Source organism: Malaya genurostris, chromosome 1 (assembly GCF_030247185.1).
Source record: "Malaya genurostris strain Urasoe2022 chromosome 1, Malgen_1.1, whole genome shotgun sequence".
In the NCBI taxonomy this organism is placed as follows: Eukaryota; Metazoa; Arthropoda; class Insecta; order Diptera; family Culicidae; genus Malaya; species Malaya genurostris.
Genome location: NC_080570.1, coordinates 72,466,906 through 72,483,654, shown reverse-complemented (window position 1 = coordinate 72,483,654; position 16,749 = coordinate 72,466,906). Strand labels below are relative to the sequence as shown.

At 33.8% G+C, this 16,749-nt stretch overlaps 1 protein-coding gene across 1 annotated transcript; it reads right to left on the bottom strand.

Annotated features, from left to right (window-relative positions):
• Positions 1–4,997: 4,997 nt before the first annotated feature.
• LOC131438092 (DNA-directed RNA polymerase I subunit RPA12) lies at positions 4,998–5,733 on the bottom strand. Its single transcript, XM_058607933.1, has 3 exons — positions 5,504–5,733; positions 5,226–5,448; positions 4,998–5,165 (listed from the first exon to the last, which is right to left on the bottom strand). Exons 1-3 carry the CDS (start codon positions 5,622–5,624, stop codon positions 5,141–5,143), a joined length of 369 nt encoding a protein of 122 aa, XP_058463916.1. The 5' UTR covers positions 5,625–5,733; the 3' UTR covers positions 4,998–5,140.
• Positions 5,734–16,749: the final 11,016 nt, after the last annotated feature.

Genomic DNA, 16,749 nt, shown 5'->3' with positions numbered 1-16,749 from the left:
GCAATAAAAAAACACTGCAATGCCAAGAGAACAGATGAGAAAGTTCATAGCTTACGAAATTCTATATGCATTTTTCGCAGTGTATGATTATGAGTCAAAAATGTTTTACCTCAGTGTAAAATTAAACCCACACTGAGCTAAATTTTCTTTTTCACATTATATGATATTCTAATGATTTTGCACTATTAGCATTTCCAATAATAGTTACAAGATGTGTTCAACATCATGTCAAATATATGAGATAATCTTATGAAACATAAAACTCTTCTTAACGTTATTTTTACAGGATTTCCATATAACGAATGAAATTTCCAGTCTGAGTCAAACTGATTGGCGCGTCTTATAACCATTACTAGATATCCGCACAACATACATTGGAACAATTTATGAAGCGCATATAATATTCACTTCGATTTGATTTAGATAGGTTCATATATATCATATGACTAGTTTAAAAAAAATTTATATATATATATATATATATATATATATATATATATATATATATATATATATATATATATATATATATATATATATATATATATATATATATATATATATATATATATATATATATATATATATATATATATATATATATATATATATATATATATATATATATATATATATATATATATATATATATATATATATATATAACTTTCAATAGAGCTCATACGAATAGCAGATAATCGCCAACTACTACTTTTCTTTTAGGATTCAAACTTTACTAGTATTCCGTTCGGTAAGGGAGCACCTCATGATATTTGCGAAAAAGAAGTGAGATCCCGAGACTGAAAATAAAAATGAATCTTACTAGACAGATAGAGTAATGAAATGTACCGGATATATATTTCATGGTCCGTTAACGTATATCCTTGAACAAAGTTGGATGAGCTGTCTTGTCAGCGATTTAAAATTACATTGAGATGCGGAACTTCCTGAAAAAAAATGGTCTGGAGCAGTTGATAAATATCGGAGACACAACTATTTCTTCAGCTTCAAGCAGTACGATTCACGACTTCCATCGAATTTCCATATAAATTATATGGGATATTTTTATAACTTTCATTATGATAACGTCCATTTAGATTTGACGTACACATTAAATAAAGATTACAAGTTCCCATATAATTTCTATGAATTATATTCTGCATATGATTCATATGACAAATCTAATGAATATAAATAAGATTTTCATTTCAGTGCACAACAAACTTTGACTTCGGCTCGCACACATTCTTATTTCGTATATGAATAGATCTGCGCACTCTGCATCGGTGTGAGTAACAGAGACGTCAAATTGCTCAATAGCTTGCTGTTGAGTTTCATCAGACCCTGTCAGCTTGGAGCGAAATCAATCTTCAGTTCACCAACGCCATCGCACGGCATCACATTCAATATATCATGTCAATTGTATGGGTGCGCAGTGCTGCTATTTTGGCGCGCACGAATTTGACATTTCTTTCCCCTACTTCTATGTACTAGATTCGATGCGATCTCGTCTGAGGGCGCCATGCTAGCAAAAAAGGATGTTGCAAAAGATTTGTTCGGGAAATGTGAGAGCTGGGGTGGAATCATGTAAGGTGATAAGTGACTATCACCTCCTGTTTGGAGTGATCACCAGAATGTTTGGAATCACCGAAGGTGATCACTTTTACTATCACCATCACCGGTGATTGAGCTAACTTCACTCATATACAGAGATGCCAGATATTTTCATAGAAAATCTGTATTGATTCGTATAAAATATCTGTATTTATCTGTATTCGCTAATATGAAATTTCCACAATATAATTATGTTAAAAGGTGTTATTCCAATAGATTATGGTTATATAGTGGTAGATTAAATTTCATATCTTATATTATATTCATCGACGAAATTTTATAATTTTTTCCTATCAACAACAATTGAATTATGGTGCCATATACTTGTCTAATTTGAAAATGTTCACTTCATAAGTTGAGATGGATTTCCAAAACCCAATATGCAACGTCGAGTCAGGTAATACAACTGTCAGTCTGGCAATAATGTTTCATGATGCCAAGACTTGTCTTACTTTTAAGTTCAATTTAGTTACAAATTTTAATATAAATGGATTTCAGTGTTCTTCATTAAATATCTGCACTAAAAATATATATTTTAAAAAGTGATTTGTACGTTGATTCCTAAACGTTTATCTCGTCATTGCAATCAAATACTAATAGATAGCTCAAATACTAATAGATAGTTTAATTTTTTCCGTAATACTTTTGGTGGAATCTGTATAAATCTGTATTAAATTTAAGAAATCTGTAAGAAATTTGTACTCTGTATTAAATCTGTATGCGCATGTAAAAATCTGTATAATACAGATAAATCTGTATAAATGGCATCTCTGCTCATATATCACCTGTCAAGAAACGTCAATTTTTCAGGAGTAAAATATGAATGTGGCGTATACCGTTGATATTTAGAGGAGTAACATATGAAAGTGGCGTATACCCATATAATATTTTAAAATCTGAATTTTTATTCCTATAGTTTTCAATCCTTTTCATTAATTCGAGTCATGTTTATCAATGATGATTTGTATGGATCGAAGAGTAACGCTGAAAAAAATTACCTGCGCATAAACAAATAAAAAAATTCACTTGTTGGTTTAATTTAGTGCCGATTTTTATTTTTCAATGGAAATCAATGTCACAGTCAATTCTTTGGGATAAATTTGAAAGCTTTGACACGAATTGTTAGATCTTCTTGATGTTTCACAACGGATGGCATTCCTCTCGAATGAGAAAGATCCGTTAAATAATTTCTTGTATAGTTTTCATTCACTTTACGATTATGTCATTTCACAGAGCTTTCAAATGCTACCTCCATTTTGGAAATTTTACCCACCGGTACTACGAATATCCACTATGATTAGCAGCAACCAATTGTCCAAAAATATTGCCTTATTTAGTTCAACTCACAAGAAGAAAATTAAGAACGCAGTTTAATCTTTTTTACTCGTTCAGTTGAACGAGACTGATATGTCGCTCACTAAGTCACGGCCATCTAATTCTACTGAAAATGTTAGCATAGATTTTTTATGTTACGTTATGTGCAACATGAGATGTCTACATTCATAAACTTATCACTTTTCCAGAAAGCAATTTATCTTTGACTCTACGAATACCCCAATGATATTCCTTCAAATAATAATTACAACATAAATGAATTGATTTAATTGATAAATACTACCGTTCATTCTATGAATTCTTTAAACCTTATAAACTAAGTTCTTTTCATTTTGGTATTTAATTTTGACACAATATCAGTACGAATTTTATTAAAAAATTATCCTCTTCGATCAATATTGGTAGGTTGTTTATATCAGTGGCTTAAAATTCACCTAACGGACAATAATTTATAAAGCCACTTCTCAAAAAATCAAATCACTACTGAAAGTGATAACTAAATTGCTATCACCTCCATTTTGACATGAAGGTGATTAAATCGTGGTGACTGTCACCTTACGTAATGCCAACGTTTGATAGTGATGTTAGCCTCTCAGCAGTGGTGACAGAACTTGGTGATTATCACCTTACATGATTCCAAATTTTCAAAAGTGATAATCACTTGGTGATAATCACCTCACATGATTCCACCCCTGGCTATCTTGTTGATATGGTGTCTTTGGTTTCATCATGCTTTAATAGGGTGTGTTTAAATTTATATGCCGTCATTTAGAGCAACGAAGCAAGAAAGGGTAAAATTCTACATTTGGCTCAAAACTGATTCAATTTGTAGGCTTTATTAGTTACTTACTAAACGAAACGACTTCGGCTATTCTGGTTCCAAGTTCCCGGTTCCGGAAGTACCGGAAATAGTGGTCAAAAAATCTAAAACGAGACTCACTCAATTTTCTCAGAGATGTTTTGACTGATTTCCACAAACAGTCTCAAATAAAAGTTTCTACAGTATCATAGAGTAAAGTGTGTTTAATCATTTAGTGCGACGATGCAAAATTCTTATTAACTTGATATAACTGTTTATAAATTGAAAAGGTTATGCTAGTTCATACCCAAAGAATGTTTCTTATTTTATTTAGGATTGTAAAAAAATTTCTTCACAGAATCTTGAAGTGAAATTTTTGAAAATATAAATAATATTAGAAAGGCATAATTACATCACTAGGTGGATTAAAAAAGGTTTTTATCTATTGAACTGTGCAGCCCCAATAGATTAAAGGACCCAAAGTATTCAATACAAAGAAGAATATTTGAATCGAGCCTTAGTTCGTCCAATTGACAGTTAATCCCGATGAGAGATCTATAACTGTAAGGTTAGTAGTCGTGAAGCGTTTCGGCATAAAATCGTGTTGAATATTGAGTTCGTCAAAAGGTGAGTTAACTACGTGCTCACAAGTTCCTATCTCATGCCTTCCCTTTTGTCTATGATGACATTTGGTCCATAGAACTGCAGATTTAAGACAAGATATGGGGACAAATTTAATCAAATTTTTATTGTATAATTAAGTTCCTTCACTGTTTTTCTACGGCTGAAAGAAAAACAGTGAAGGAACTTAATTATACAATAAAAATGATAGACAGAAGCGACGTAACATGCAGAACAAGGTAATGAAAAAGGATCAATGGAACACAAGGTAAAATTTAAAAAAAAAACTGCAGAGATATTCCATTTAAATCTGTTCGATGTGATAGAGCATACAATTAAATTAATATTAACTTGTGAAAACGGCATATACTTAGTACGATAGACTTAAGCGAATGTTACCAAAACTCCAATCTGGTAAGTTGTATACCATATGCTTGATTTCAATCCCAAAATTCGAGTAGTGAACATTTAATTTTGCAAACATTCGTAAAAATTGGTGCAATAAAAACACTTTTGTCATGTTCGATTCATTTTTACCTAAATAATTCACTCGAATACAACTCTCATTAGATAGATGAAAATTTCAAGAATTATACAAGTATGAAAACAGAAACCACATCTGTCCGACTATTTTTCTAACGAATTTATTGTGACAATCTGTGTCTGAGGCAAATTTTTGCGTCCATAATGCATGTGATATTCAGTATTTACATTTTTCACATCTCTGTTCATCCGGCAATATGTCAATTCATCATTTTATGAATATGACAGTTATGAGTTTTCCGACTCTTTGAATCTATAGAAAAAGTTGATAAGTGTATCTAAAATCATTCTGTCTATATTGTAGTTGTCTTACTTGCATTTGGTACATGTGAAGAAAACTGTCTGCCCCTCATCAGCTGATCGGAGTTGTAGGGTCGCATATGACATCTTATCGTTGCTGCATTTTGGGCATCGTCGTGACACAACTGGTCCATCGGCTTCATCAACACCGCTATTGGGATTATCTTGCTGATCTGATTTTTTGTTCTCGTACGAATTGAACTGAATTGTGTATCCTACTTCCATGGTTCCAAAAACTGAAAAAGTAACCATTTCAATCGAGAGTTTAATGCGCAAATATAGTTTATTTACCTGCTTCATTGTAGCTTTTGTGGCAATTATAGCAGGTCACATTTCCGGTCATTCGTAACAGAGGTAATATAGAGCCGCAATCCGGACAAAAGCCTGGTGTAATAGACGAATTAAAATCCATCCTGCAACAAAACGAAAAATAACTACGTTGAAAACAGCTTATTGAATCTGATGAAAGGAGATTGATTGAATTTCAGTCTTTATTGATCATTCCGAAATGATATATTTCATACATTTCTGCATGCAATTTTCATTACGACCTAAGTGACAAATAAACAAACCGATATTCTTTTTGATGTGTTACTATTACACGAAGAGAAAAAATTGTAAATATAACCAAATTTGGGTTTAACGCAATGATTTTTTTTGTTAAAATAGTGACAAAAGAAAATCTGGTTTGATATAGAAAATATTGCGGCTTGGAACTACAAAATATGATAATCAGTTTTAGTCAGTGGGTTAGTTTGTTTCAAACGACATTTTGATAAAAAAAAACAAATATTCCACTTGTGAGTTCCTGTCAATTTGTTCACAAACAATTTCACAATGAATTCAATTTGAAAAATTTATTTTGAATGAACGAGCTTTAGATAAAGTTAAGAATTGTTGCGCTTTAAATTCACAAACCTTTTCGTTGAAATAAATTCTCTTAAATTTAGCTATTTCAACTAACGCTTTTGTATTTTGAAATCATACATTTTTGTTTGTTTTTAATAGTAAAATGATTTCTTTCAAACTAATTTACAATGTTATATTTTATACTATTTTTAATTCGATTTATATTGGTTTTAAAATTATAAAAATATTAAATACAATTATGTTTAATTTTGAAATTTTTCAAGACATTTAACCGTTTCGTAATTCTCGTTGCTACACTCGAATTATATGCTAACCACAGTCAAGGCCTGTTTTTTTAACTTTTATAGCATCCAACATTCGGTGCTCCATCAGTCCAGTCAAAATAGAGAACCTGCATCAAATATTTTTTGTAAAGAAAGTGTGTTATGTGATGTTATGCAAATTTCTAATATATACTTAATTATCAATACATACACTTGAATTGTTGAAAACCCCCTAGGGAATGAGAGAAGCAGATGAAATTTTACTTACGAAACGCGTACAATTTTTCTCCGCGGGGGACAAAAATGCTGTGGTTTATACGCGCGAGAAAAAATAGTTCTAGTTTATTTGAAATAAAATTAACACGGTTCATTGAAACAGTATGTTATGCAGTTGTATCATTACAAAAATAATATCATACATAAATTGAACCAAGTTTTTTTCTCTGGATATAAAGGTATAGCAGGATTGAGTCAACAAGTACATTACCGATAACATTAACTCAATTTTGGTTGACATGTCATAAATAGTTAGTTTATTCCAACTCAGCCTGAACAAATATATTTTTCGTTTTGTTAGACCAAAACGTTGATTCAAATGAAACAGAGGTTGTTTTGTCGAATTGAGAAATTGGCTTGTAACAATCATATTCTTGTTTGAAATGAATATAAATCCAATTTAAAAATCTAGTAACTGTTTTGTTCTTTTTTATGTAAATTTGAAATATCATTACTTAGTCATCATTAAAAATGACAAAAATAATTTTCGTGTAAGGGCCGCGTTACACGAGAATTATTTTTATCCTTCTTATGATGACCAAGTAATGATGTTTCAAATTTGCATATAGAAAACTCGTCATTACTGCACCATACAAGTTAATTAAAATGATATTATTTTTTAGTAATGATACTTTTAATGATCGTGTAAGGTCCGCTATTACTTCGGCTGTAAACCATTTCGCGGTTAATTTTAGCTTTTGGTTAAAAACTGACATTCCAGCAGTTAATTTGATTTGATCGATGGTTATTTTCCGACACTGAAAAGAATCTTGCAATGAAAATTCTAATATTAATTCTTTAGTTGAAATTATTGCCTGTGAAAAATTACCCCAAATAACTTTCGGTCCGTCAAATTTTTAAATGGGCCGCAGTTTTAGTTAAATTTAACTACTCGACACAAAATAACCACTCAAGTGTCAGATTTCAACCAAAGCTCAAATTAACCGAGAAATGGTTCACAGCCTTAGTGATAATAAAAAATGACATTAAGCTTACATTTTATGAATGTAGATATTAATTCTTTAATAAAAAAGTTAGCAACACTGCTTCCATGCATTTGTATTATAGATTGCGCTACACAAAATAAACAAAACTAGATATTTTCTGTTACAAAAGCAGTTTTCCGGAAAAAATAAATAGTTTTATGATAACATTTCATATCCTTTGCCTTTCGCCTGTTAAAATAAAGGTTTCTTTTTTGCGGGATTACTTATAGAAGGTACGTAAATCTCTATATCGTAATAATTTCTGCAAGAGGAAACCCATATAGGAATGTGTTTGTTGCTAATCAAATGTGCCCACATTATCAGATCCGAATGAATTCCGAATGGATTCCGAATCAATTCCGAATCAGCGAGAAATTTTCATTCGGAATTTCATGTGGAAATCATAATGAATTCCGAATCAATTCCAACTCCAGTGCAACAACCGATTCCGAATGAATTTCGCCTACAACCGGTTGATTCGGAAATCAGTCGGAATTGAGTGAGAAGATGCGGACTGAATTGTCAATTTGTCTTCTTCTTCTTCTTTCCCGATTTTGCACGTTTTCGTGCTGACTTTCAGTTTATTTTTAAATGAAAACATTACATAACTAATTACACACATTGAAATCTTCATGTTTTTCGGATATACAGAACTAGTAAATAACCAGTTCTTCTTAGAATTCCAACATAAACTGTTGAAATTCGCTGGAAATTAACAAAACGGCCTACCTTAGTCAGCATCATCCATTCCTCTAGCTCCCACATTATCGAAATGACGGAATGAGCAATGAATTCTTACTCGACTGCATGATTTTTTAGTGCTCGATCGGTTCAATGCTAGAATTTTCGCCTGAGTTTGCTGCTCGATCAACCTGATTGACAGTGACATTATAAATGTCATTGAATATTCGCTCATTTTAAGAATGTGTTAGTGTAAAATTTAAACGACTTAAGCCATTTCACTACACTCCTGCTAGAGGAATGGATGATGCTGACTAAGGTAGGCCGTTTTGTTAATTTCCAGCGAATTTCAATAGTTTATGTTAGGATTCTAAGAAGAACTGGTTATTTACTAGTTCTGTATATCCGAAAAACATGAAGATTTAAATTTGTATATTCAGTTATATAATGTTTTCGTTGAAAAATAAACTGAAAATCAGCACGAAAACGTGCAAAATCAGGAAAGAAGAAGAAGAAGACGAATTGACAATTCAGTCCGCATCTTCTCACTCAATTCCGAATGATTTCCGAATCAACCGGTTGTCGGCGAACCGGTTCATTCGGAATCGGTTGTTGCACTGGAGTTGGAATTGATTCGGAATTCATTATGATTTCCACATGAAATTCCGAATGAAAATTTCACGCCGATTCGGAACTGATAATGTGGGCTGGAGTGTAATGAAATGGCTTAAGTCGCCTAAATTTTACACTAACACATTCATAAAATGAGCGAATATTCAATGACATTTATAATGTCACTGTCAATCAGGTTGATCGAGCAGCAAACTCAGGCGAAAATTCTAGCACTGAACCGATCGAGCACTGAAAAATCATGCAGTCGAGTAAGAATTCATTACGCATTCCGTCATTTCGATAATGTGGGTGTCAGTGGAAACTGAAATAATTTTTCTCGAGCAGTTTTAAGGAAAACGGGAATTTTAGACTAAGATTTTCGCTTTTCTTGAATTGAAATTTAAAGTAGTATGGATCGATTGGTTTATTTTTCAACCATATGGAAGATTTATTGAGAACGCACACATTGTTGACATTACTCATACGCTTGCAAAGAGTCTTGCTCCTTAATACACTGAAATAATTTGCACGCTAGCATCATGTGCAAAGCATTTGAACTATTACTACTTGTAGAACACATGAAATTCATGAAAACATAAACTTAACTCATAAAATGAGTGTAAAACCTGTTGATATTTAGTGGAAATGTTAACAAAAATAAGCTTTATTTGATTTCGTGCATAGCAACTGTATGTTTCACATAGACGTAAAGTGAGACTTTACTTGAGCGAAACTTTGTAATTATGCTCTAGCGCCATGCCTTTATAGGAACTTATTTCCGTTTTTTTTTCTATTCATTTGACGATTTTGAATTATTTGTTCCGAGTTCATTAAAAAAAGAAATTTCATTTGCAGAAAATTTGTAAATCTGGTGAAACCTACACGGAACCGCAAATCAACCTAATTTTAAGTACATTCCTCCCAATTTGGGGGTTTCGTTCAATAACCTAATTTTAGGTAAAGTGGCTCTAGGTAGTTTTCGTAAGACACGTGCAAAAAAATACTCAAAGATGAGTTATATTTACTCTATAGTTAAGTCATATTGACTCAATTTCAAGTTAATACGGTTTACTTAATTTTAGCTTATTGAACGAAACTCTCGCTGTTGGGTGGTTTTGCTCTTTGTATTTTGACAACAATTGAAGGAGCGAATGGAAGGAAGTACTCAAAATTAAGTAAAAAGAAGTCAAATAATAGGTAGTTTTTATTTTCCGTGTACAAAATCTGGCCAATCTCGATGAACATTAGAAAAGGTCCCAAGTGCAACTGACAATTTCTCTTGGTTTACATTCTCTTTCAATTATCACGGCAAATTCCAGTTATTTAGAACAAATTATATAGTGCCTATCGAAAGTTGTTGGTTTATGCTGTCTTCCTGTGTGAAATGTTAAATGGAAGGATTGCTGATTGGGCCGTAATACTCGAAAGAGAAAGTAAACGAAGAGAAACTGTCAGTTGCACTTGGGACCTTTTCTAAAGTTCGTCTTCCAATGATTTGGTTTGTTAGAGTGCCTGTCGAAATGAAAAAAATCTGACAAATCCCATTCAGCAAGCGATTATATTTTGTTGGTCGTTGAGTTTTTGTTGAACGGCATACTGCACGAAATAATCGTTCAGTTTGCTAGAACGGTTTGTGGCTTTTTCTCTTACAAAAAATGTGTGAAAATTAGGTGTTACCTTGATATAGAAAGAAAATTTGTGGTTATTCTACATGAAGTAGAAGTATTGTACAGGTATGTAGTGTTAGTTAAAAAAAGTGGAAAAAGCTTTTGAAATTCTTCAGTAAAACTAGTCCAACATGGCTCCAACTCTTCATCTTAAAATGACTCAACAATGGACCTCTGTCTGCCGGGTTTGATGAACAAAAAAATGGCATTCGGTTCAACGGTCTGTTTCAAAATCGTCAAAGGAAGGTCCCGTGTTGGCCTCCCGTTGAACGATTGGTTGGACATTCATTGGAACAAAGATCCAACATGTTGGACCAACAAAAAACCACCGTTGAGCGTATAAATTTGGAACATTGGCAACTCTGATTTTGACAGACACAAACAAGATCATTTACCAAAATTTGTAGACTTCACCTGACCTCCAAATTTTCTGCATATGAAATACCAATTTTCTTGTTCCATTTGAATGAACTAGGAACAAATGGTTATAAAACTCGAAAACAACGAAAATAAATGACTAAGAAGACATTGCCTCACAGTATAATTACGATGTTTCGCTCAAGAAAAGTAAAACTTCACGTCTGTTGAGGGCTTAATGTCAGATGTCAGATGATGCTAGACTTCTTCCGAGCACGCTTTTTGAACATAATGCATGGGAGTACTCAAATTCATAAACAATATGTCAAAATTTTAGTATGGATTTGAGTAAAATTTACTCAAGCCATGAGTTCTCTTGCATTTAATCAAAGACATCATATTAACAAGACATCCAGCTCTCAAATTTCCCGAACAAATCATTGATCCTTTTTGCGAGCATGGTACCCTCAAGCGAGTCTGCATCCAATCTCGTACATAGAAGTAGGAGAGAGAAATGAGAAATTCGTGTGCGTCAAAATAGCAGCACTCATACAATTACCATATGTTGAATGTGATGCCGTGCGATGGCGTTGCTGAACTGAAGATTGATTTCGCTCCAAGCTGACAGGGTCTGATTAAATCATACATTGGAGCGAGCATTAGAGTAAGCGTCGAGTTTTCAAACATTTGATTGCAAAAATACTTCTTTCAGTTTAGCGTTTTCATTCTCGTAATATTCTTATCGAATTAGAAAATGCAAGAATATATCGTTTTTCATTGCCGCTTCAAGATCTGATTTTGAAACCATGAATCATCAATCATAGATTTTTTCAGTAGACATTTTACCGTTTCAATTTTGTTTAGTGAGAAGTCCAACATAAGTGTATCAAAATCGTTCAATTTTGACTCCAAACCTCAAATTTTGACTCCAAAATGAAACGGCTTTGAATCTCTTTTTTGCGCTTCCCGTTCAAAAGGAACAATAATGACTTTAACCAAAGATAAACTCAAGATAGAATGGTCTGCGATTTCTCATGTATCGTTTAAATAGGACCCATCGTTGAGTTCGGTTCACTGTCAGTTAGTCAGTCTTTTGAAACAAAACAACAAGCGTCTCATCGCTTCATGCGTCGTAACCATGACAATGTTTATTTATGTTTGAAAAAATATCAAGTTACAGTACGAACTATATTGAGCGATTTTGCTGTATATTCAGTGATTCTTAAAATAAGAAAGTTAAAATTACTTAAAATTCAATGCTTAGAATTTGTTTAGTTTGTTATTGTATCATTTCACGAAGCGTTAACGTCAATTGAAGCAAGAAATCATTATGTGCTGAAGGTAAACATATGTTTCCTTCTTTTCTAACTTCTATTGTTTCCATGGCATTTTTTTCGGAGCTAGTCGACGCTTATTAATGAAGGGTCAATAGATTTACATTATTACTGAGCCTGCTGGTTCACGATTACTGACCCAACATTTTTCAATGTATCGTATGAGACATTGTAATTTTGAGTTAATCTTTGCTTTAACTATGTTTTCCTAGTAAACATAAATGAAGAAGAATTTATTTATTTTGACCTCAAGGAACTCAAGTTTTGAGTTCAACTCACAAAAAAATTCTCAAATTTTGACAGCTTTGCCCTTAACTAAAAAATGAATTTATTTATTTATTTGAGGAGCAAGGAAAAGCCCAATGAAGATGAAGTATAGCAATCTCTCTCTCCAGCAGGCATAAAACCTTTTTGTGAAATCGAGTGGCATGTCACTTAATTTTGAGTTATGTTCAATGAGGCACCCAAGGCGTCGCTTACGATTTGTTCGTGAAATGTGAGAGCTGGGTTTCTTGATACTATTATGTATTTGCTCAAAGTCAAATCGTTTTCTTCTTATACTCCGATGTTGCACATTTTCCCGCTTGTAGACAAATTTGGCAGCTGACAGAAGCCTTGCAAGAATCCGGCAGCAGGCAAAATTGCGTCATTCTTATCGTCTTGCAAGATTGCTATATCTTCTTTTTCTCTGTTCGACTTCATTTGATATTCGTAAATCCTGCATGTACATCCAAAAATGAAAACGAGTCTTGAGATCAGGTAAATGAAATGAGAATACTGGTATATTGAGAGAAGAAGCTATGCATATTATGTTTGGTAGTGTAAAAGCAATGTTTCTGTCCTTGATTTAAACTTCTAATGAAAAAACTAAAGCCAATAGCGCTAAAAACAAAGAACCGATTCAAAATGGTCCTGGCAGTCTGGTATGGAAAAAAGTCCGGCAGAAACAAAGTCGCTTATAACCGCTAGGTGAAATTCTCTGACGGAAACGATTGTTCCATTGTTGCCAGACTCTTGCAGAACCATCTGACATGAATTCACAATGAGCATTAGTAATATAGTTTTATACTGCTTTTTATTATAATGCTCCAAAGACATACTGTACTAAAACGAGAGCAAATATAAAAGTTCCATTTGGCGTAAGACCAACTCCACATTTTGAGTAGCTTTATCTCTTATGAAACATAACATCAATTTTGTCTCTACCAAATATAACAAGAAACAATAGATTGTCATACGCTTTGTTAAATGTAAATATTGCACTCATTGCTTATCGTATATATTGAACTTATGAATACTCCGGACCAATTCAGAGTCTTGGATCATCTTGGAACAGAACAAGACTACAAATGGTTCGAGTGGTGATTGTAGATTAGAGTGTAGCAAACTACAGATTTTCGTAGTAATAGACTGGCGAATACTTCTTGGGGAGCCAAACGAACCGTCAAATTCCCAACTTTGGTTGACATGTAAAATCGCTAGTATATTTAAACTACAAAATCAGCCGTTGCAAATATTTGTTTCATTCGACTCAATCAGAAATTTGGTTTCAAATCGAACAGGGAACAATGTTGATGATGAGGCAAAAAAATAGTTCAGAACAATCATATTCTTGTTATTTAGAGGTTTCGGTACCGCAAGGGTACCGGTTTTGTGCAAAGTGCACATAAATAATCTCTATTTTACGTTTCGCTTTCTGTTCATCTGTGCGTCAGCAATTTATTTTGAACTGCTAACGCCACCTAACGGTTCAGCATAAGCCGCTGAGCAGACGTAAAGTTAATGCTTTTTACATTTACAATTATAGCATCGAAGTGCCATGTCCATAGGATGGTGCCGAAAGAAACGAAGCTATGTGTCGGCGTACTAGCCATCAACAGATTGTAGTTATTTAGGGGGTACCAGTTTTGTGCTAAGTGCACATACCTAATCTCTGTTTTACGTTTCGCTTTCAGCTCATCAGTGCGTCAGCAGTTTATGTTGAACTACTAACGCCACCTAACGGTAAATAGTAAATCATATTCTAGCTAGAAATCGTAATAAATATAAATTTGACAGCAAACAATTTGAAAATTTGAACAACCACTAAGAGCAAATACAGCAACTAGAAACTTTATATGGAGGATCTAAAATAGAGCAGAAACTGGAACAAACGTATCCCCAGCAAGCCGTTCTATTATTTTTCATTCGACCAGTTCTTCTGTCAAATTTAAAACTGGTCTACGATGCCGTTCTGTTTTTTGTATATTTGAAACACGAGTAAAACACTGCTGGGGCTGCCAGTTCTAGATCTAGAACTAGAACACTACAGAACCCAGTGAAATTTGTCGGCCCGCAAAAGTCCGATCATCGGCCCGATTATCGGACCGATTGAGCACGATATGGGGCCGATCGTAGCGCTTCGATCGGCCCGTCATCGGACACCTCTGCACCATTTGCATCAACCGCGTCGTCCTAAGAAAGCTTTATTTTTACATTATGTATCGCTAGAGAAACAGAGCGAAGGAATATCAAACAAGGCATTTTCAAGCCGACGTCTTCCCGATAGGGTGTGAAATAGTGTTAAACATTCTTTTGTTTCGATCATAGAAGCTTTAACCTTAAGGTCATTCGCCTCTTAGGTCCAGAAAAACTCTGGCCCTATGTTCGGAGTTGAAAATCCAACCCCGATATATCCCATCCTCTGCGTATAAGACATCCGCTCTCTGCTATGGTATTTCTTCACTCTTTTGTTCTATCGATACACTATGTAAGCTTGAAACGCAGTCAAAAGCTTTCTTGCACGATGCGTCCGATGCTCGGATTTACTGGGAATATGCCCTAACACCCACATTATCGAAATGACGGAATGCGCAATGAATTTTTACTCGACTGCATAATTTTTCAGTGCTCGATCGGTTCAGTGCTAGAACTTTCGCCTGAGTTGGCTGCTCGATCCAGTGCTGTCAACTGTTTTTTCCAAAAATCTGTATTTGCCGGAAAAATGTATCTGTACAATATCTTTATCGAAAAATCAATCATCGATTTAGTGCGGAAACTGATTTTGCGACCAAAAAAATAAAAAAACAAGGTCATTCGACCTGTTTTACCCCTATGGAATCCAACGCAAAAACTGAAAATCGGTATTTATCTGTATGAAAATTTAAATATCGGTATTTTGAGAGAGCATATCTGTATTTCTGTATCGAGTCCAAAAATCGGTATAAATACCGAGAAATCGGTATAGTTGGCAGCGCTGGCTCGATCAACCCGATTGACAGTGACATTATAAATGTCATTGAATATTTGCTCATTTTATGAATGTGTTAGTGTAAAATTTAGGCGCCTTACGCCATTTCACTACACTCCATCTTGAGGAACGGATGATGCTGACTAATGTCGTTTTCGCTTGATAGCAAACCTAATCCAGTTTCCACCCTAACTGCTGTCAAACCGTTTGTTTGAAGCTAGTTTCGAACCTAGTTTTAACGTTGTTGAACTGAAAATCGAGTCAGTTTCGAACCTGATTTTTATATCAGGTTTGCTAAACCCCTGTTGCTAAGTGCGAAATCAACAGAGTTTAGTGAAAAGTGTCTGTTTGATGAAACTACCCTGGGTCAGTTTCAGTTTTCTCAAGCGAAAACGACATAAGGTAGGCCGTTTTATTCATTTTCAGCGAGTTTCAACGGTTTATTGTGGAATTCTAAGAAGAACTGGTTATTTACTAGTTCTGAATATCCGAAAAACATGAAGATTTAAATGTGTATATTCAGTTATGTAATGTTTTCATTTAAAAATAAACCGAAAATCAGCACGAAAACGTGAAAATCTGGAAAGAAGAAGAAGAAGAACACAAATTGACAATTCAGTCCGCATCTTCTCACTCAATTTCGACAGATTTCCGAATCAACCGATCGTAGGCGAAATTCATTCGGAATTGGTTGTTGCACTTGAGTTGGAATTGATTCGGAATTCCACATGATTTCCACATGGAATTCCGAATAAAAATTTCTCGCCGATTCGGAATTGATTCGGAATCGATTCGGATCTGATAATGTGGGCGCAGTTGGGTACATTAAAATGAGGGTTTGCAAATTTTTATCAGTGTATTTGAGGGTACGCAAGCTTTTCCAACCCTGTCTGACAACGTTTTCAATTTTTAACTGGCATCTCTGGTTGGATCACTTCACTAGCGTTGCCAAATTCACAGAATATTATCAGGTATTAAAAATTACCAAAATCACTGTTTCAAAAGATTAATACGAATAATATACCTCTGTTATAGTGTTTATGACTCTGCAATATACATCTCATTTATCACTATTATAGTTTTCATACGAACAACTTATGAATTCCACAGTGTATGAGAGAAGTTATGTTTGTCATAGAAATTTCCCTCAAAGTTCCTAAAAATTTCGCGTGAACTTCACAAGGCTTTTTAGTGGAATTCCAATTTTCGTGACTTCATAAGGCGGTCTTATGATTCACAGGAGTCGGGTATAGCGTGATAAG

Excerpts from the sequence above, each read along its gene's own strand:
- LOC131438092 (XM_058607933.1), bottom strand. The coding sequence starts at position 5,624 with ATGGATTTTAATTCGTCTATTACACCAGGCTTTTGTCCGGATTGCGGC. Across the intron at positions 5,449-5,503 it reads CAAAAGCTACAATGAAGCAG|TTTTTGGAACCATGGAAGTA; the intron begins GTAAATAAACTA and ends TTACTTTTTCAG. Across the intron at positions 5,166-5,225 it reads TTCACATGTACCAAATGCAA|ATTCAAAGAGTCGGAAAACT; the intron begins GTAAGACAACTA and ends CTTTTTCTATAG.